Source organism: Capra hircus, chromosome 10, assembly GCF_001704415.2.
Source record: "Capra hircus breed San Clemente chromosome 10, ASM170441v1, whole genome shotgun sequence".
In the NCBI taxonomy this organism is placed as follows: Eukaryota; Metazoa; Chordata; class Mammalia; order Artiodactyla; family Bovidae; genus Capra; species Capra hircus.
This window is the reverse complement of record NC_030817.1, coordinates 87,210,571-87,233,368: the sequence shown is the minus strand read 5'-3', so window position 1 is coordinate 87,233,368 and position 22,798 is coordinate 87,210,571. Positions and strand designations below refer to the sequence as shown.

The following is a 22,798-nucleotide window of genomic DNA, read 5'->3' as shown; positions in this document are numbered from 1 at the left end:
AATGAAGTTATACACAATTTTTTCTTCTTAATATACTTCTATAGCCAATTAGTTGAGTTTTCTTTACGGATTATTTTATAAACAGAAAAAAAATTTTTAAGACTTATTATTGCACATGGGCCCTCCGTGGCATTAAAAGTAGTAGTGATGTGAGTAGTTTCCCAACAAAAGAACATTTAGAGTTATTGTCAACTAAGCGCCCTGGCCTTCTAGCTTTTTGGACAGCAAACTGCATTTCAGTTTCAGCTCCAAGACTTTCTTGTTCAATGCCCTTGGACAAGTTATTAAACTGCTCTGGGCCACACCTTCATCTTTGTAAAATAACTTATCTGCCAAACTTCATTACCAAATGAGAATGTGGACATAAAAGAACTTTAAAAGAATATGAGAGGGCTTATAAGACTATATTCTTCTTGTTACCAATTCTGACTACCGTAAAATACCATGAAAAAATGGTGGAATATGGAGATATAAAGCTGTTTCACCACCTGGTTCGATCTACTTTAACTCAGATCTTAATCAAGATCCTGCTGAGCCAATCAGTGGTGCCCACGGATTTGCACTATAATGTATTTACTCTCCCTGCCTTTTCTGCAGCCGCCCACAAGGCTCACATTCATTTGGGGGTCAGTGCTGACGTCCTTGGACTCCCTGGAGGCTCAGTGGCAAAGGACCCACTGCAGGTGACGAAGTTCCGATCCCTAGGTACAGAGATCCCCTGGAGAAGGGAATGGCAGCCCACGCCAGTATTCTTACCTGGGAAATCCCATGGACAGAGGGGCCTGGCAGGCTACAGTCCACTGGGTCGCAAAAGAGCAACTAAGCAATAACCACGGTCAATGTCCTTCCCTTACCCCCGTTTAGAGTCAGTTTCCCTTTGCATGATTTATGCCCCAATGCATGGGCTTTGGCAAGTTCCACAGAGCGGTCACTTGGCAGCCACACAGCACTTACCCACAATGCTATCGACCTGCACGTCTGCTGTGTTAGAAGCAGCCCCTCGATGATCCAAGAGGGATTCGGTCCTCTCTGCTGCTGGCACACAGGGCTGCTGTGGAGAAAAACACACACGACTCACAATCTAACAGGAGACTGCTTCCAAACTAACTCCAAAAAGGCTCACAGTCCCACTCACTGCCCAGCTTCAGAGAAGCAGTAATAGGAGCGAGACACAAGGAGGGGCGAAGAAGGGTCAAGGTCACATTATAAATAATATAAAAAAAGGGCCAGAGATTCACTAACTTGGGGCTGGGTTTCCTCAGGGATAGAAAAGTGTTATGATTTTGCCTTTGACTATTAAAAACATACTGTGTTTTGTTTCGAATCACGTTTTACTCAAACCCTGAAAACAGACACAAGCCCATCACAAAACAGCTCAGAGATGGAAGAAGGTGGCCCTGGGCAGACAGCGCGGCACTACGTACCGTGCTCAGGACTCCAGCGGGCCGGCCGGGACAGACATGGGCCAGAGTCCTTGCGGATGGAGGGCTGAAGCCAGCCCTCTAAGCTTAGTAAGGACAAGGGCCTTCCTCAGATTGGAGAGCACACAGGAAGTGCCTAAAGAACCATTAATTTTATTTTATATTTGAAGATCTGGGGGGAAACTTCAGCCTCAAGGAAATTCTAGCATGTTTTTAAAAGCACTCTAGCAAAAACACATGGAACAGCCCAAATTGTAAACAGAAAGGGCTTACTGCTTTAATACCAACCTAGCCTGCTCTTAACAGACAGCAGACTCCTGGTACCTATTTCTGATATTCTCTACCACTTCTTAAATGGAAAGGAAAAGACGATGAATGGTGTAGAGATTCATAATGATGAGTAGAAAGAAAGAAAGGCCAAAGCAGAGAAAAGATCCAGGAAAAATCTTTACCTCTGAGTGGCAGGTCTCTGCTGATCCAATGCTATGGTTTGCTCCAGTCAATGAGCTGAGAAGGTTAAGGCCTTGGTTCCTCTCTGAAGAGAAAAAGTACAATCAGTGAAATGTTTTATTTACATTTAAAGCTGTTAAAATGACTGTGATGATGATATAATAACTATTTCCTCGTTATAAAAGTTTTAGCTATAAAAAGTTACTATTAATTACAAACCCTCTAAATTCTGAATAACTTTGAAATCAAGGCGTATTAGTCCAGATCAAATATATGGCAGGGCCATTATAACAAAAGGCTGCTCAGTAGTTCTGTTTGCAAAGATTAACAGCACTGATGTTTTAATAGCTACTATGAACTAATATTTCAGTGTCTAAACAATTAAAAAACATTAAAAAGAATCAATCAACGTCAAGGCATCATTACCAGATGAAAATGAACATTCATGCTTTCTTGAAATTAAGCTCTGTTTAATTCAGTTAAGGTTCCCAATGCTTTCAGTATTTACACTTATTAGGTAGTGTTAGTCACTCAGTGGTGTCTGACTATGCGACTCCATGGACTGTAGCCCACCAGGCTCCTCTGTCCATGGAATTCTCCAGGCAGGAACACTGGAGAGGATAGCCATCCTCTTCTCCAGAGGATCTTCCCGACCCAGAGATCAAACCAGCACCTCCTCCTGCATTGGCAGGCGTATTCTTTATCACTGAGCCATCAGGGAAGCCCAGGAATATCCTTAGGATCAGGAAAACTGGAGGGAAAACCAAACAACAACAACAATAAAAAAGCCCCCAAAACAAAAAATCACTGCCTGAGAGCAGAATGTGAAACCCATAATTTAAGAGGCTGGCAGCACCAAAGTCACAGAACTGCTCTCTCAAAAAGATAATTTCCTCCTACATCACTTTTCCTCTCCCTGTGGCTTCCCTGGCTCCATTCTCAACTCTCTTCAAACCACCTACAGACTTTCAAGGTCTTCTTCCCTACTGGGGGAAACCTGTCATAAGTCACACAGAACACCACAGACAGACAAGCACTTGCAGGCTACTTGGGGAGGTCTGCCTTGGAAACCGGGATGGAGCCCGACGGGGGCCCGTGGAGTCTAGACCTGCAGCTTTCTCCAGGCTGACCTCTTACCACGTGGGCAGTCACCTACTTACTGCAGGCAGGCATCTACCCGAGTCAGCACCTATGCTTTAAGACTGCAGAGGCACTAGGCGGCACCGGGTGTCTGCTGCTGCCCTGCTGCCTTCCCTGCCCCACAGCCAAAGGTGCACACGTACTCCTGGAGCCCCCTCACCCCCCAGTCAATCTGCCCACTTGGTGAGGAATTCTCCAGGTCCAGTGCTTGGGTATGCCCCCCATCCAAGGACCAGACACTAAGGTTTCATCAAGGCAGGCCATGGAGGCTCAGAGGCTGAGAAAAGCAGATCCGTGTGATGTCCCACACTGATGGTTTCACAGAGCCTGCGGGTGTTTGTTCAAACATCAACATAATTCTTTTTTGTGGCCAGTGTGCTAGAGACTCTAAAGCAGTTGAAAGTAGTTATGCACTACTCAGGGATTTTACATGTCATGAGGATACAAGAGAGTTCTTAAAAAATACTTCAGGCTCTTTGCACAAAAGGCATAATCTGAGTAACAGAGTACTGATATAAGGGAGCCGTCACTTCCATTACTGGAAATCACTTGGACTTTGGGTAATTTTCAAATCAGTACACAAGTCTCTCCATATTCCAAGTCCACGGCTTATGTTTTTCCTTTGTTGGGCATTACCTAAACTTGGCAGGCCAAACTGCAATCCGTGAAGAATAATACAATACAATGTCAGTTTAGACGTGCTATTTGGACCCAAATGGTCTATTTAAAATCCCTCATTCTTTACAGTGGCTGCCTCCAAGGAAAGGATCTGGGATGGACAGGAGAGCAGGGGAGTTGGCCTCAGGACTGCATACCGTAAACCTTTGTGTACCTTTTAACGTTTGTTCCACATTCATGTGTTTGCCTATTTAAAGATAACACTTTTAATGATTAAATGCTATGTGTGTTTAACAACCATCACAACAAAAAAACCCTGGTTGTCCCATTCTAATAATGAATAAAATTATGAAAAGAGTCCAAATAGGTGGGAAGAAGACAGGGCTAGTGGTCAAATAGGCCTGACCTACCAGTGTGACCTTGGACAAGTCAATCATTCTGTGTCTCAATTTTCTGATCTGTTTAAAAAAAAAAAAAAAGCGTTGCTAGAATGGTTGTTAAGGCTCTTTCTGCTCTAGAGGTTTGTGATTTTAAGAAGTGGCATTCTTCAGCTTCTCTTGACAGTCAACTCTGAAATAAGTATTTTAAGTTACTTCATAGAAAAATAAGAAGCAAAAATTCCAAAATCCTTTTAAGATCTATAGATGGTTATGAATTTATAATCAGGTTTCAGGCTAATGAAAGCTGGAAGAACTTTGGCTCAGTATTTTCTTATAAACAGTGGAGAATTTGGCCAACTAACATGAGTTCACTATGTTCCACTGCTTATATTTTAAGGAAGTTAGAGACAAAAATTTTCACAATTAGAAAAGCATGTTAACGTTGCTCAAAAAAACCTGGATGTTTTATTTATTTATTTATTTTAAAAACCTGGATGTTTTAAACACCCATGGTTTTAAAGAAACTTTCCATTTTTCCCGAGTTCAATGTTTAGCAAAACTCTACCCATGTGCACCCACTGTAAAACTACTATTCTAACAGGTAAGAATCACCTAAATCTTGTCTTGTTTGCCAGATTTTTCTCCCCAGGATTCGGGGCATGGAAATGTCATCCCTGTTAAGAATTTATTCTTTTAGCTGATAGCTGTTGAAACTGACTTTAGCATCTCTGGTTTTACTGACACCACAAAATTCCAGACTAAGAAGGAATAAATTTGTCTACTCAATGGATTCTTCTGGAACTTCAGAGCTACAGAAAGGGGAAGTTGTTAAGTGATGCAAATTAAATAAGTATACTAAACTCTGGTCCTAAAAACACTAATTCAGTACTGATCATCTGCACAGAATTCCTCAAGGAAATGTCAGAAACAAAACCAGAGCATCTAGAATAAAGATTAGAAATGGAAAATTCAAGCCTTGTGGAAATATATGAAATTATTTGGATATCTCTTTACAAATCTAAAGGAACACTGTTATTTATCTTCTACAAAATTTGTTAAATTTATTTATCTTTAATTGAAGGATAACTGCTTGACAGTATTGCGTTGGTTTCTGTCAAATATCAACATGAATCGAGGTTTTCTCTTTTTTTTTTTTAAACAGAGTAAACTATAACTCATAGAGATTAGGTAACTTCTTCAAAGTCACACAAGTAGAAGCTGAACGTGAAATTCAGAACTCTTTGATTCTACCTTATTCCCATTCTAGGGCTTCCCTGGTGGTTCAGCAGAAGGCACAGTTCGATCCCTGATCCACGAAGATCCCATATGCAGGGGAAGACTAAGCCTCTGCACCACAACTACTGAGCCTGCGCTCCGGAGCCCGGGGGGCTGCAACTACCGGGCCCACATACCCCAGCTGGTGAAAGCCCTACACCCGTACGCCCTACACCCACTGCTCCGCAACAAGAGAAGCCACCGCAACAAGAGAAGCCACCGCAACGAGCAGCCCACGCACGGCAGCAGGAGAGTAGCCCCCGCTCGCTGCACCTAAAGAAAGCCCACACAGCAACGAAGGTCCAGCACAGCCAAACGTAAATAAATAAGATGACTTTAAAAATCTCCATCCTAATTAATTTCCATTAAGCCCAAAGGTATCATATAAAGAGCAAACCGGCATTAAATGCTTAACATACAAATACTGAATATGACAATACAAATATTGAATATGATGGCACAAACTTGGATCAAGTGCAAAAAGATATCCTTTTATTCACATAGAGTTCTCTTTTGTCTGTAATCCTTTATTATATCCCTGGTTTAGGCTGATTTCAACTGAAATAAGATGAACAGCTGAGAACTGAATAACTAATTACATACCGCTTCAGTGCCTGTCACTAACTTATCCTAGCCCAGCCCCCGTAACTCTGGAGGCACTGGTCACATAAAACCCGTGGCAGACAGGTAGTTAGCCCCAGTGTCCCTTCACTGTGCCTTCAAGGATATGTAGACAAGGGTTTCTCAAACTCACCACTTTTGACATTTGAGCGTGTATGGGGGCGTCCTGTACATCCCCACCTATACTACCAAATACCTGTGGCACTGCCAAATGTCCCCAGGGTGGGGGCAAAACTACCTTGAGTTAAGAACCATTGGTAAAAATCTTGGAGCAGGAAATGGCAACCCACTCCAATATTCTTGCATGGAGAATCCCACAGGAGAAGCCTGGTAGGCTACAGTCTACGGGGTCGCAAAGAGTTGTTCACATCTAGTTAGGACAGGAAATTCGGGCCTAAAATGCTCAGGTTTTAAGTCATTTCTTGTAAGGATTTTTCAACGGAAAGTTAATAAAAGCACTTTGGAGTCAATCTTTATATCCTGTCAGCATCACAAACCGCCTCCGCCTGCTCTGGGAAACTTCTCTAAATGGATTCCGCTCCTCAGTCCCACCTGCCTTGTTGTCCTTACTGTGGCAGCGTAAACACCGACCTTGAGTCTATCTGCTGTTCTCAACTAGCTTAGGAACTCCGTGCAGACAGAGACAGGAGTTCAGGGTTCTTCCACCTTTCAGAGCCCACAGCACAGTGCTAAGCCTATGGGGGGCGGGCGGGGGGGGGGGGTGCGGAGATACCCGCTGACAGCCTGACATGCTGTTAGACAGAGGCTGCAAGTATGACAGAAGGTTTTACTTCAAATTTACATGTATTGCTCACAATGTTTGAATTTTTATGACCGCACCCCCAAAACGTCTTAGATGACATGTTATCTATCTTCCATGTGCATATCTCAGCTTTTATTCCTTTCTTTATTCTTCTGGCTGCACCACGTGGCACGTGGGATCTTAGTTCCGTGGCCAGGGATCAAACCTGCACCTCCTGCATTGGAAGCACAGTCTTGACCACAGGACCTCCAGGGAAATCCCCAGCTTTTATTTCTTTAAAGTGCCAATTATTTGGCATCATCTCGTCATACGAAGTTCAAGTTTTCCTGTCTTTTAAGTCTTCTTTACATCCCCTTTCTCTCCCCACAAAGTATTTTTTTTTCCACCCATGTGATAAGATGATCAAATTTACCATAATCACAACTAAGATACCTCAACTTATACAGAGAAGAGGTATGTTTTTTAATAATATTTTTAAAACATACCATATTATTTGCATAAAAACTGTTATGCAAATACAGTACTCCATCCAAAATGATTTCACTAGCATTAGGAAAGTAAGCGTATACTTTTATCTCACATTCCACTTCTGTTTTGACAAATGGAAATGACATGTTCTTAAAATCACAAAAGAATCAGAATTGACTTATTCTCTTTTTCTAAACTACTGCTTAAAAAGGGTAAAATTATAAAGTATATTATTAAAGACAGCACATCTTTAGGAAAATAGGCTTCAGCGCTGAATCTGGCTCCATCACCAGCTTTGAATTCAGAAAAGTCCATCTCTGACACTTGTGACACGTGCTCACAAGTGAAGAACTGTCTCTGCCAATACCTGAACCTGTAATAAATGTGACCAGAAAATAACCACATTATATTTTTTGCCTTTTTTTCTGATTGTAAATATGTTCTTCGTAGAAAATTTGTAAAATAAAGAAAAGCGTAAGGAAGAAAACTAAATATCAAAGATGCCAGTTAACTTCAGCATATGCCCTACTCTTTTTTTCCTATTTATGTATACACACACATTCTTAATAAACTGAATTAAATATCAGAATGAGTACCGTTTTTTCCAAGGTTGTAAAGGAAAGCTTTACACTAATTCCAAAAGTGGTTCTACTGTGAGTCCCTTCTCCAAAGCCTAAAGCACACTCTTGAAATTCCTCAAAGGAATGTTTAGAATCAAGTAGAAACAAAAAAAACATTCAAAACCAAGTGTGGGGATTAATGAGAGCAAATGAAACAAACAAAAAGACGACTTTTCTTATGCGGCTCATAACCAGCTCTAAAAATAATTCCAAAGAATGACTACAAAAATGTTTGCAAGGGGCCACAGGAGGAGGCCTGCAGTGCCCTCATGGTGACTAATCTGAGACATTTCCCACCATTTATTTGCCTATGGACAATTTTGGGGGTGATTTTTAAAAAACACATCTCATTATTTTACTCATACATTTACTGCCTTCTATCTTCTCTAATTTGTCACAATTCTTCCTTCCCCTTTTGCTTTTACAACACAATCTTCTCCACCAAATTATGCATTCTACCTAAAAATCAGTGTATTAATATAACACATTTTGTTTTTGACCACAACATTCACAGTGAGCGCACTGACAGATTACTCAAATCATTTTTTTCAGTTCCACAGTATTAGGTGCTGGAATAAAAAGAGGAGCAACTCATTCTGTCTCAAGGAACCCAGTTTCACAGAATATTATGTTGATGCAATTCCACTCGATCCTAGAGGTTAGGAAAGTGGAATCCAGTAACAGGATGCCATTTTCCCAAAATCACCCAGGCAGAGACAGACCCCGTTAGAAGCCTCTTCATTAACCATTCTTCCATTCACTACTTTGACGTTATTTTGTTTTCTGTAACATTTAATTCAAGTTTTAATTTAATCATCACTTTTTTCAACTTTTAGAAAAAAAATTATATTAAAGGTACTAGCCATCTGCGTTCTCAGGAGAGTAACCCATGTATCAGGCAGCCAGAGAGACCTTATCTTTTGGTACTCCATTATTGATACTGCTCCACCTCAGCTGCAGAGGATGCCTTAAAAATGGACTGGGATTTCTGCCATGGTGTCTTGTTACCGAGTACATTCTGGAGAACATACATTAATAGATGAACAATCTTTTCATTTATAATGGGAAAATACAGAAAACCGTATGGAAGAATTGTTTCTAACATTAAAATTCCACTTAATCTTTACCCACTTGCATCACTGGATAGTCAATATTATAATAAACTGAAAGCAAATTTTCAGAGCTTCTGAAATCCAGTCTCCACAATTACTGCTTACCACTGGGAGAGCACTGCTACAACCCTGCAGTATTTATTTAGTCTAATCCCTCCTTCACTGATTAGGAACTGTAAAAGATCGCAGAATTTCCCTTCCTAGCCCATCCCTCAGTGGTGGTATTTGTAAAAAACAAAAACAAACAAAAACCCACTGAACACCCTAGAGTCAACTAAATCCTCTGTGGCACCAGCGGTCAGGTGACAAAGCCTGCGACTGGGGGGCAAGGGCTTGGGGGCAGCATTAAACTGACACTCTAAACAAGGTCACTATACATAACGCTGCATTCCTAGGCAAAGCAACAAGCGACAGCTTCACCTGACACGAAGCAAGACTCATCAGGCTTCTACTAACCATCTTCTTTCCCTTGAGCTTAAAACCAAGTCTTAACAGTAAAGAATCTGCCTGCAGTGCAGGAGACCCAGGTTTAAGTCTTGGGCCAGGAAGATCCCCTGCAGAAGGAAATGGCAACCCACTTCAGTATTCTTGCCTGGAGAATTCTATGGACAGAGGAGCCTGGTGGGCTACAGTCCACGGGGTTTGATGACCAAGGAGTCTGTCACCAGGTTTCCTGGAGCACCAGGCAAATGGAAGAGGAGACAGCTTCACCAGAGACCAAAGAGGGAGGCGGGAGTGGGGGAATCAACTTTAAAAATCTGTCACATTCGGCATAGAGCACTGCCCCCGTCAGTTCCTCTTCCATAACAAGAGGACATTATCCAATTATGAAAACCCCAAATGCTAAGTCTCCACAGCCACAGGCTGGCGCTCACAGGAGCTGAGGGTAACTCAAGTAGGCAGCCGAGATTTTATTGACATCCCTTTTCTTAAATCAATTTTCAGGTAGAGTAAATGGAAGGCAAGACAGTACAGGGAAGATTATACAAGGTGAGCAAATTAATGTGGATAGAGACATCTAAAAAACCCTACTGAGGTGTATAGGCATTTCTAACCACTTCATTTGCAGACCATTTGAAGGCTTTAATGCATACAGTGGAAACTCTGACTTCTCTAGAAGTTTGACCTTCACAGTGAACACACTGACATCTGGGAATTTCCTCCAGGGACAGCATATTACAAAGCAGAGACATTATTTTGCCAACAAAGGTCCGTCTAGTCAAAGCTATGGTTTTTCCAGTGGTCATGTATGGATGTGAGAGTTGGACCATAAAGAAAGCTGAGTGCCGAGAATTGATGCTTTTGAACTGTGGTGTTGGAGAAGACTCTTGAGAGTCCCTTGGACTGCAAGCAGACCCAAGCAGTCCATCCTAAAGGAGATCAGTCCTGAATATTCATTGGAAGGACTGATGCTGATGCTGAAACTCCAATACTTTGGCCACCTGATGCAAAGAACTGACTCATTGGAAAAGACCCTGATGCTGGGAAAGATTGAAGGTGGGAGGAAAAGGGGACAACAAAGGATGAGATGGTTGGATGGCGTCACTGACTCAATGGACATGAGTTTGAGTAAACTCCAGGAGTTGGTGATGGACAGGGAAGCCTGGCGTGCTGCAGTCCATGGGATCATACACAGTCGGGCACGACTGAGTGACTGAACTGAACTAAGAGCTTAGTATGTACCACCTGATCCTTCAGCTCACTGTTCCTCAGCTGTTTTCATCATGGCCCCTAAGGGAAAAACTTGTTTCCTTCTCTACTTATATCCAACACTTCTGACATCAGATGTGCGGTTTTTTCCCACACCAAGCAATTCTCCAGTTCTTGGAGGACACCACCTACATATCCTACAGTTTAATGCACTTCTGACAATACTCTCCATAGACACTGCAGAACCCTCTGCTCCAAGGGCGCAGTCCCTCATGAACCCCTCCTCAGCTTTGATAATTTGCTAGAAGGCCTCACAGAACTCAGGAAAACAGTCTACCTACTAGACTACCAATTCATTATAAAAGAATATAGCTCAGGAACACCCAGATGGAAGAGATGCAGAGCCAGGTATCCAGGCATGCCACCCTCCCAGCACCTCACTGTGTTAACCAATCTGGAAACTCCAAATTGCATTGCTTGGAATTTGACCGGAAGTAAATGACTGACTAAATCATTGACCATTGGTGATTAACAACCTCTAGCCCCTCCTCCCCAACTCAGAGGTTGGGGGTGGGTCGCAAGTTCCAACCATCTAATCATGTGGTTGGTTCCCCTGATAACCAGTCTCCCATTCTCAGGGGCTTTCCAAAAGTCACTCTATTAACACAAACTCCAGTGTGGTTTAAAGGGGTCTGTTATTGAATTCACAGAAGATACTATTTTCACCTTGACTGCTCTGGAGTTATTTCAGGAGCCAGGACAAAAACCAAATATTAATTTATTGTATTATTTGGAGCTCTGTGCCAGGAACTGGGTACAAAGACACGCCCCCTCAGGGCCTTTATAGACATGTGTTTCCTAATTATGATATACCCTCCCCACTGAACTGTTAATATCACAGATGCACTATATCTATGCTTATACATTATATGCATATCTGTGCTTTATATATAAAAAATAAATTATATACACTATCATATGTAAGACAGATAGCCAATGGGAATTTGTCGTATGATTCAGGAAACTCAAACTGGGGCTCTGTAACAACGTGGCAGGGGTGTAGGGGATGGAGGGGTGGTAGTGAGGTTCAAGAGAGAGGGGACATATGTATCCCTATGGCTGATTCATGTTGACATATGGCAGAAGTCAACACAATTGACCAGCTGTAAAGCAATTATCCTTCAATTTAAAACAAATAAAAAATTCTTTTAAAGTATGAAGCTTTCACAAGACATTGGTAGGGCCAAGAATATGAAACCAGGTTATTGTAAGTTAACCCAGAAATTTTACCTCTATATCAAGAAGATTTATAAACCTCTCTCTAGAATAACAATTTGTCTACAACTGTAGTATTATAATTTAACCTGTTTCCTTTTACAATGTGAAATTAAGTAACAAATTACATTAACTGAGCACCTATTATGTACAAATAAACCTTAACTCAAACTAAAGAGAACAACCCATGGTGACTCTAAAGTGAAATAATTTAAAATAAACTATCTTTCATTAGGCACAACAGGACAGTTATTATAGTAACTATCCAGAAGCCTTACTGGGATTCTGGATTAAGTGCAGAACAATGGGATAAAGTTAGTATCAACACCACATCAGACAACCTTTTAAAAAGGATTTATTTAAAATGCAGTCAGTAAAAAAGGTCCAAAAACTCAGGTATGATCATTACTTCCTGCCTGTCTCATTAAAAATCTTACTCATGGCAGCAGAACGTCTCGGCTTGAGAGAGTTCTGTGGGGAATGAACTCATCTGACTCTGTCAATAATTTCCCATGCAGCCTGGATAAATTATTTAACTCCTCTGTGTTCATCTCTCTCACCAGCCAATAATGTAGATCTACGCACTGTAATCCCCTGGAGAAGGGACTCGAAACCCACCCCAGTGCGCTTGCCTGGAGAATTCCCAAGCTGGTGGGCGACAGGCCATGGGTCACAGAGAATCGGACATGACTGAGCAAACAACACACACACAGACACATACACACACAGTAATGGAAAAACACACGACACTCCTGGGTCAGGAGACCTGCCCTCTTGTCACACCTTAGCTACTGATTCACTGTGTGGATGTGGGCAAGTCACCTCTCTTCCCTGGGGCCTCGTTTTTCTGCATCTATGAAAGGAACATAGCACGCCAGAGGCATGCATAACGAGTCTATGTTCTAAATGCTTCCCCTGGCTAATTCATGTACACTAGCATACCAAACAAAACAATGTCCTTTATTAAATTTTATAAAATTCAACAATATGCAATCTGTACAGCCAGTACAAGACTTGATATAAAAAAATACTGCATAGAAAAATATTGGGAAGTAAATGATTGTTCTCCAAAAGAAAAGTCTTAAAAGTTTAGGCCAAGTGCCTTCCTAACTTGAATCAGGCACAACTATCATTCAAAAGAATTCACTGCAGTCCTTTTTGAATCATTTCTCTTTTCTGCCTGGATCATCTCTTAGTGGAATGTTCTCCACAAATTACCTCCTAGGCTTCGGGAAATCAAGTCCGTATGTACCCTACACTACATATTCCAATTAAATCCCTTCCCAGCTTTGGTTTTTCCAAACTCATTACCTTAGACACTCTCCATTCTTCCCATCCCTTTGATCATTTCAACAGCTCTGAACTAAATCATTTTCATCAGAACTTTCTTCACCTCTGAGGAGGACAAGGAAGAAGAGGGATAAAAATGAAAGCCAGTAAATAGGGAGATGTGGGGAAAATACATTAGAGAGAAAATTTTCACCACTGCTCTCAGCTCTATGTCACAAAGTAAAATGTCCTTTCCCCAAACTACCCGACGAAGATATTCTATCTTCTGAGAATTAACAGGCCTGTTCTCTGACTTCTCTAGGCCATTTACTGCGTCTAGGAATACTGCTTCATAAAATACTGAAGTACCTATTACTAGAAGCATTCAACCAAAAATGGTGGACAGTCATCTGGCAGGGATGCTACAGAAACCATACCTGTACTGGATAGAACAGACTAGCTCAAACGTTCCTATCAGTTTTCTATCTAAATGCATTCGAGAGTTATGTCACCTGTCAATCAACTGGGTAATACTGGCTTACTAGTTAAAATGATTATCAATGGGAGCCAGGCAAACACCTCGAGAAGATGTGTGTCATATCTAGTATATAGTCCCCCACTCCCACTGGATTAAACTACTTCTAAAACTGCCTCTGAACATAAAACCCTACCAATACTCTCACACAGTCTATATTTGAAGGCCAAGCATCGACATTTTGCTACCATCATCCAACATATTATCCAACCATTCCCCTTATTTCATCACAATTTAAATTACTGGCTCACTGTCCTTTTCTCCAATACTATTTCTGTCTGATTCTCAGGAAGTTCAATATACATACTGACAGTCCTTCTAAGAACTTGACTCTTGGTTCATTAAAGTTCCGTTTCACAGATGTTGTCCTCAACCTATTTCAGTCAAACAGTCACATGGTCATAGCCTAAGATCTTATTATTATCAATTACAACCCCTCTGCCATCTCAACTGCATGCATCTCACTCACTGATCACTGCTTATTTTCCCAGCTTATTATCCCCACTCCCTTATAGTAGCCCAAGCCAATTATCCTTCAGCTTCACTGGGACCTCGAAACTATCACCTTTTCCCTGACCCTCTCCCCACTGATTTTCTCTCTCCCTTTCTCACCCAGCTTAAATTCCAAGATCAGTCATTATACTCATTCTCTTATGGATACAACCTAATCCCTTTCTTCTCTCTTACCATGATATCCTTGCTTGGTAAAAGCTCAACTGATGATTCCATGGCTGCACCTGTGTACCTTAAGGCAGCCAGGGAAAAGACCCACCCCTCGACTCCACCCCCACAGGCACACACACACACACTCACGCCGCCTGTGCCTGTCTTCACTTTAAACGTATCACACCAAATTTCTAGCAGGCCCCTTCGTGCTGCCTGGCAGTCATTTATTTTTAGCATTTTATCTTACGTCCCTAGAATCATCTACTCTCTCATTTTCCTAGATAACTTTCACATTTTCTTGTCTCTCCTCAAATCCGAATACAACCTCCTTCTGTCCTCAGATGATAACCTGGCTTCTTACTTCACTGAGAAAACAGAGGCAATCAGAAGAAACTTCCACACATCTCCAGGCCACATCTCCCCACCCAGCAACATCTGTGCGCACATACTCCATTCTGCCTGGCACAGATCTGCTTTCCCCGCCCACCCACAGCCAACCTCTTCACTCCCCCGCTAGAGCCCGCCCTCTCTCGCCTACTCAAGGACAGCCTTCTAGCACTCCTCCCCTCTCTCCTCCTCCAACAGCCTTCCCGCTTTTTACAAGCTCGTTCCCTTCAGCCTGCGAATGTGCTGCTCTTGATCTCCTTCTCAAAAACAATAATAAAAGAAAACCACACTCTTCTCACTAGCACCCACCTATTTCTTTGTTCCTTTTTCCGGCAAAAAAAAATTTTCAAGAGCGGTTTTCAGTCACCATTTCCAATTCCTCTCCTCCCAATCTCTCCTAAAATTACTTCACCAAAACTGTTCTCCTCAAGGCCGCTGGTGATCTCCACATTGCTAAATCTGAAGGCCAGTTCTCATCTTCCTTGACCCGTGAGCGGCCTCTGGCGCGACTGACCACCCCCTCCACCTCGACAGCCCTCCACTGTGCTTCCAGGCCCCTGTCACTCTCTCTGTGTCCCTGGCTGGTTCTTTCTCCTCTCCCCATCCTCCTGCTGTTGGCATGTCCCTGCGCTGAGTCCTTGGTCCTCTTTACTACACTTACTCGCCTGGCGATCTCACACAGGCTCCAGGTTTACACGCCATGCATGTGTGTCTCCATGCATCCAGCCAACTGGCTACCAGATAACTCCACCCAGAAGTCAAGCGTCCATTTCAAAAGTTAACATGTCCAGAAGGAAGCCACTGATATGCCCCTTGCCCCTCAAAGTCGGCTTCACCTGCAGCCTCCTCACTGCTGCTGATGGCATCCCCTTCCTCTGACTGCTCAGGCCCGCACCCTGCGGTCCTCCTTGACCGTCCTCTCTCTCTCACCCCTCACATCCAAACCATCAGGAAAAGCTGGCATGACCACAGACAGATGAGGAATCTGACCTTTCCTGACCCCTCCCACTGCTACCACTCTGGGCTGTGTCACCGCTCTCTCTCCTGGAATACTGCAGTCACCTCCTATGAGATCACCTTGGGCCCACCTCACCTCCACCGTCTCCTCTCCACAAAGCAGCCGAGTGCTCTAGTCAGACCTCACATCAGATCATGTTACTCTTCTACTCAGCAAAAGCCCTGCCCAAGTCCCTGGGTGACTCTGAGCAAATACGAAAGTTGCTATGAAGGCCTGCGAGACCCTGAATAACCGGTCCTTCATTATCCCCTGACTGTGCTCCCTCCTCAGCCATGTGCAGTCCTCAATACTCTTCCAACACACCAGGCGTGGATTCTCTTCAGGGCCTCTGCTGTAGCTGTCCACTCTGCCTGCTAAGCTATTCTCCCAGATGTCACATGGCAAACACCTCATCTCCATCCTCCGATCTCAAGCTCTTAAGATCAATCTTAAGACCTACACCTATTTAATACTGCAGTCTACCCAACTACCTCAACATCCTTAACCCTGCTTTATTTTTTTTCATTATCACTTATCATCTTCTAGTATATTGTACAACTTACTAATTAGGTGTATTGCCTACTGGCTAATGTGTCCCACAAGAATGAAAACTCCACAAGGACAGAACTTTGTGTCTGTTTTGTTCACTGATGTATCCCAGCCACAGAGATCAATGCCTGGCACATAGTAACCACTTGATAAATATTATGTGGACTTGCCTGGTGGTTCAGTGGATAAGAACCTGCCTGCCAATAAAGGGGACATCTGATCTCTGGTCCAGGAAGACTGCACATGCCGGGAGCAACTAAGCCCATGTGCCATGATACTGAGCCCGTGCTCCTGAGTCCATGGGCAGCAGCTACGGAAGCCCACATGCCTAGAGACTGTGCGATACAACAAGAGAAGCCGCTACAATGAGAAGCTACCGCAATGAAGCGCAGCCCTTACCTGCCACAACTAGAGAAAGTCTGTGCAGAGCAATGAAGACCCAGCCCAGCCAGAACACAAGAAAAGTGTTTTTTCTGAATGAATGAACAGACACTTGAAACTGGGTCTTAAAATTATGAAACAGTGCGAAATCTGAGGTTGACAGAAGACAAACTCATATGATCTAGCCACACCTAAGGTCTCAACTGTGCCCTAGACAGGTAGCTACTTATAAAGGCTGTGTTATTTTTTCCTGGTCTCAAGGAGATCTTGTCATACTAGAAATAGGTACCAAGGAAGTACAGAGGACAGGGCCCACTATTTTCACCTTTGCCTCTAGGTGACTCTACCCTGGGCAGAGTCCTAGCTCTGTCCTCTGGCTTTGTAAGTCAGAGGGGTGACTTGTGAGTATCACACAATTCATGAATGCGAGAAAGCCAATCAGTCAAAGGACTAGTAGCTTTCAAAATGCCAAGTTTACTGCTGTGGATTAAGCACAGACTCTTACAAGTTAGAATTAGAGGACTATCATCTATGTCAGTGGTTCTCAACCAAATTGCGTATCTGAATTTCTGAGGCACTTAGAAAATACGGAAGCCGCCCCTCCCTTCTAAGAGAAATGGTCTGGGTGAGACCCAGGCAGCGCAGGTCGTAAAAGCTTACCGGGTGATCTCACTGTACAGCCAGAGCCATGGATGGAGACCAACCTCCTTTTCCAGATTAAAAATAAAGCCTAGACAGAATGAGAGCCACATAAGGTCACACAGCTACACAGAAATGTTGGGACAGGACACTGTCACCAGACTCTTCGGAAGAATTTCATTACAATATAGTGATTTATAAGGCTACACGTTACAGTAAATAAATGCATGAGACTTCAAAATTATAAAGATCTAAGTTCAAATCAGAGGCTTTGCTATTTCACAGCTAATATTAGTGGTACTCACACTTTACTGCATATTATAATTACCTGGGGATAATTACCTGGAGAAGATGTTTTAAATCTCTATGCGTAGGCCACAACAGTTAATGCAGAATCTCCAAGAATGAGATTCAGGCATCAGTACTTCTTAAAGTTCCCCAAGTGATTCCAGTGTGCACACAAGTCTGAGAACTGATGACTTATATGACCTTGGGGAAATTACTTGACCTCTTTAAGCCTAACTCTCTTGAATACTGTGATTAAATAAGATAGTGCATGTATAGCAGCAGCTCATTAGTATGGTTGCCATCTCACTGCCTTCTACCAACATCCTTCTAACAGTACTATCATCATCAACAGAACTATTTCCTTTCTTCCTTCCTTTTTTCCTTCCTCCTTCCAGCCTCCCCTTTCCTCCTTCTTACTGAGGTATCCTTTACATATACATAACATTCAACTTCTTCAAAGTATGGAATTTGGTGGGTTTTAGTGTATTTACAAAGTTGTGTAGCCACCATCACTATGTAATTCTAAAACACTTTTATCACTCCAAAAAAGAAATCTCATACCCCAAACCACCCCTCCCTGTCCCTGGGAGCCACGAACCTGCTTTCTATCTCCATGAATTTAACTATTCTGAACATTTCACTTAAGTGGAACTGTTAAAATATGTGGCCTTTGTGTCTGGCTTCTTCCATTTAGCATAATGTTTCTGAGGTTCATCCACGTTGTAGCATGCATCCATGCTTCATTTCTTTTTATGGTTGAATAATATTCTATCATATGCATGTTGTTTTCAGCAGTTATTTCCAATTCAGCATTTGTTTCCACTTTTTTTGCAATTATGAATAATGCTGCTAGAAGCATCTGTGTACAAGTTTTCTGTGGACATATGTTTTCAATTCTCTTGGGTAAAATACCTATGAGTGGAATTGTTGGGTCATATGGCTTACTTTTCTGAGAAACTACTACTGTTTCAAAGTGGCTATAGCACCATTTTACATTCTCATCATCAGTATATAATGGTTCTAATTTCTTCACATCCTCACTAATGCTTCTTAATGTCTCTTTAGATTATAGCTAACCTGGTGGGAATGAAGTTGTACCTCATGTGGTTGTGACTTCCCTGATGATTAATAATGTTAAGCATCTTTTCATGTGCTTACTGGCCATTTGTGTACCTTCTCTGGAAAAATATCTACTCAACTCCTTCACCATTTTAAAAATTGCATTGCCTTTTTATTATTAAGCTATAAGAGTTCTTTACACATTCTAAGTACTACATTCCATGCAAAGATGGGCACAATGAAGACAGAAAGGGTATGGACCTAAAAAAAGTGGCAAGAATACACAGAAGAACTGTACAAAAAAGGTCTTAGTGACCCAGATAACCACGATGGTGTGGTCACTCACCTAGAGCTAGACATCTTGGAGTGTGAAGTCAAGTGGGCCTTAGGAAGCATTACTATGAACAAAGCTAGTGGAAGTGATCAAATCCAAGCTATTTCAAATCCTAAAAGATGATGCTGTGAAAGCGCTGCACTCAATAGGCCAGCAAATTTGGAAAACTCAGCAGTGGCCACAAGACTGAAAAAGGTCAGTTTTCATTCTAATTCCAAAGAAAGGCAATGCCAAAGAATGCTCAAACTATGGCACAGTTGCACTTATTTCACCATGCAAGCAAGGTAGTGCTCAAAATCCTTCATGACAGGCTTCAACCACACATGAACCAAGAACCTTCAGATGTACAAGGTGGATTTAGAAAAGGCAGAGGAACCAGAGGTCAAACTGCCAACATCCACTGGATCACAGAAAAACCAAGGGACTTCCAGAAAAACATCTGCTTCACTGACTACACTGAAACCTTTCACTGTGTGGATCACAACAAACTGTGGAAAAGTTTTGGAGGTTCTGTATTAACTGTTTTGGGGTGAGGCCTAGCCATAGAGATTTAGAACATCTTCTCCAGATAATTATCCCCAGGTAATTATAATATGCAGCAAAGTTTGAGAACTACTAACATTAGCTGTTAAAAGAGATTAGAACACCAGACCACCTTACCTGCCTCCTGAGAAACCTGTACGCAGGTCAAGAAGCAGAAGTCAGAACCAGACGTGGAACAAAGGACTGGTTCAAAATTGGGAAAGGAATACGTCAAGACTGTATACTGTCACCTGTTTATTCAACTTATATGCAGAGTACATTATGAAAAATGCTGGGCTGGATGAATTATAAGCTGGAATCAAGACTGCTGGTAGAAATACCAATAACCTCGAGATATGCAGATGACACCACCCCAGTGGCAGAAAAGAGAAGGGGAACTAAAAGCCTCTTGATGAAGGTGAAGGAGGGTGAAAGAGCTGGCTTAAAACTCAACATTCAAAATACTTAAGATCATGGCATCTGGTCCCATCACTTCATGGCAAATAGATGAAAAGATGGAAACGGTGACAGAATCTTGGGCTCCAAAATCACTGCAGATGGTGACTGCAGCCATGAAATTAAAGGTGCTTGCTCCTTGGAAGAAAACCTATGACAAACCTAGACAACGTATTAAAAGCAAAGACATTATTTTGCCAAGAAAGGTCCATATAGTCAAAGCTATGGTCTTTCCAGTAATCATGTAGAGATGTGAGAGCTGAACCATAAAGAAGGCTGAGCACCAGAGAATTGATGATTTCGAACTGTGGTGCTGGAGAAGACTCTTCAGATTCCCATGGACAGCAAAGAGATTAAACTAGTCAATCAATCCTAAAGGAAATTAACCCTGAATATTCACTGGAAGGACTGATACTGAAGCTCCAAACCTTTGGTCACCTGATGCAAAGAGCCAACTCACTGGAAAAGACACTGATGCTGGGAAAGATTGAGGGCAGGAAGAGAAGGGGACAACAGAGGATAAGTTAGGTGGCATCACTGACTTAACAGACATGAGTTTGACCAAACTCCAGGAGACAGTGAAGGGCAGGGAAGCCTGGCATGCTGCAGTCCATGGAGTCGTGGAGTCAGACATGACTGACTGAACAACTGGATCCTTATTAGATAAATGTATGGCTTACAGACACTTTCCACCACTCAGAGGACACTTTCCTAAGTGTACTTTGAATTACAAGAGTTTTTAAAATTTTGATGAAGTTCAATTTATCTTTTCTTTGGTTGTTTCTGTATCATTAATGTGTGTATGTGTGTGTGTGTGTGTTTCCAGCTGCACAATATATCCCTCACTTTTTTTTAGCAGTTCAAGTATAGTTGGTTTCCCTGATAGCTCAGTTGGTAAAGAATCTGCCTGCAATGCAGGAGACCCAGGTTCGATTCCTGGGTTTGGAAGATCTGCTGGAGAAGGGACAGGCTACCCACTCTAGTATTCTTGGGCTTCCCTTGTGGCTCAGCTGGTAAAGAATCCGCGCCGGCAATGTGGGGGACCTGGGTTCGATCCCTGGGTTGGGAAGATCCCCTGGAGAAGGGAAAGGCTACGCATTTCAGTATTCTGGCCTGGAGAATTCCATGGACTATACAGTCCATGGGTCACAAACAGCTGGACATGACTGAGCAACTTTCACTTCACATAACTGATTTAGAATACTTTGTTAGTTTCTAGTGTACAGCAAAGTGATTCAGTTTTACATATATATACAGATTATTTTCCATTATAGACTATTATAATATATTGAATATAGCTCCCTTTGCTATACAGTAAACCCTTATTGTTTTATGCGGTTTGTATCTGTTAATCTCATACTTCTAAGTTATCAACTTTATTTTTTCTATTTACCCTATTGTACAGAGCCCATCAGCTTCCAGATGTCAGTTTCTTGCTTCAACTGCCAAGCCCTGTGGCAGACAGTGTTGCTTTGGGGAATTCTGAAGGGGAAATTCTCAGGACAAGTGGTCCTGGAAGCTGTTAGGGCCTTACCTGAAAATTCCTCAACCCATGCCAGCTGTCTATGAGCCCCAAGGTTCCAGGCTGGCAGGCCAAAACTTTTTAACCAAGTCCAAGCTCATAATGCTCATGGCACAACAGATGAACAAATCGAGAGACAAGGTGTTGGGGCAGGAATAACGACCTTATTTGCAAAACCAGCAGGCCATGAAGGTGGTGAGACTAGAGTCCCAAAGAGCCGTCTTCTATATTATTAACTTTTAAGGAAAAGATTAAGGGGCAAAAACTTACAAGGCTACCTACTATAGCAGGGTAAGTTGTTCAGACTTGCAATAAGCAAAGAATTGAGCTTGCCATTCATTTCAATCAGGAAGTACATTGAGGAAAAGACATTTACTTTATCTTGGTGGAAGGCAGGAAGAAAGTTATTCATTTCTAAGTTTTTAATTAAGTGGATTTTCAGATTGAGTATTTGACTTTTGAATGCCTAGTGGCCAATAAACTGCAAAGAAATGAAACCCTAGTCAGATCTGTACGTTTTCAGGGATATTTGCCCTAACAGCTAAATTTTCACAGTCCTTATTAGAACTGGAAATGTTTTTCCCAAGCTGAGCACATTTAAAATGCATTTTTAAAAGATTTTCATACTGATACTTTTCTGAATCGAAATTAAAGACCAATATGACATAACCTGAATGATCCATTATTGCTTGACAAATAAATGGTACATATTTCAAAATAATTAACTGAGATTATATAACTGGCAATGTAATAATCCCAAAGAATCAACTGTGATTACAGTAATTTTTCTAATTGAAAACAACAACAGAAAAATTAGTCATTCGTGTCCTGAAAGTGAGAAAGCGGCACCACTCCACCTCTCCGTTTCAGTGTGGTATACACTATATTACATACTGTCAATTTCTGCCACAGGAGCCCACTTCTGATTTGTTCACATTTTCTTTATTTCCTCCCTCTGTACAAATGTTGAAAATTTTATATGCATTTTTCACTAACTGCCATAATGATATTATCCCCCCATAACCTGTTCATGTGGTGATTTAAGTAGCTTTTTCTTATATTGGAGAAGGAAATGGCAATCCACTCCAGTGTTCTTGCCTGGAGAATCCCAGGGACAGTGGGCCCCCATCTATGGGGTCGCACAGAGTCGGACACGACTGAAGCAACTCAGCAGCAGCAGCAGCAGCATGGCATCAATGTTCATAGAGGAGATGGCCTCTTATGATTTTCTTTACTGGTCCTATCTTTAGGGATTTGGATCGTTTTAACCTGGCCTTAGAATGAGTTAGGTATGCTACCTCTCTTACTGTTCTCTAAAATCCTGTGTAAAAGATGTATAGAACAGTCTTTTGGACTCTGTGGGAGAGGGCGAGGGTGGGATGATCTGAGAGAATAGCACTG

At 42.1% G+C, this 22,798-nt stretch overlaps 1 protein-coding gene across 3 annotated transcripts in view; it reads right to left on the bottom strand.

Moving 5' to 3' along the window:
- Positions 1-22,798, bottom strand: part of AAGAB (alpha- and gamma-adaptin binding protein) — a 71,491-nt gene that overhangs the window by 7,617 nt on the left and 41,076 nt on the right. For 2 of the 3 annotated variants that reach the window (XM_005685143.3, XM_013966777.2), the window contains 2 exons: positions 1,874-1,956; positions 955-1,051 (listed from right to left, as the gene is read on the bottom strand). In XM_005685143.3, coding sequence (XP_005685200.1) covers positions 955-1,051; positions 1,874-1,956 — 180 coding nt within the window. The remainder of the gene's footprint in view (positions 1-954; positions 1,052-1,873; positions 1,957-22,798) is intronic. The other variant, XM_005685144.3, reaches the window with a different exon arrangement.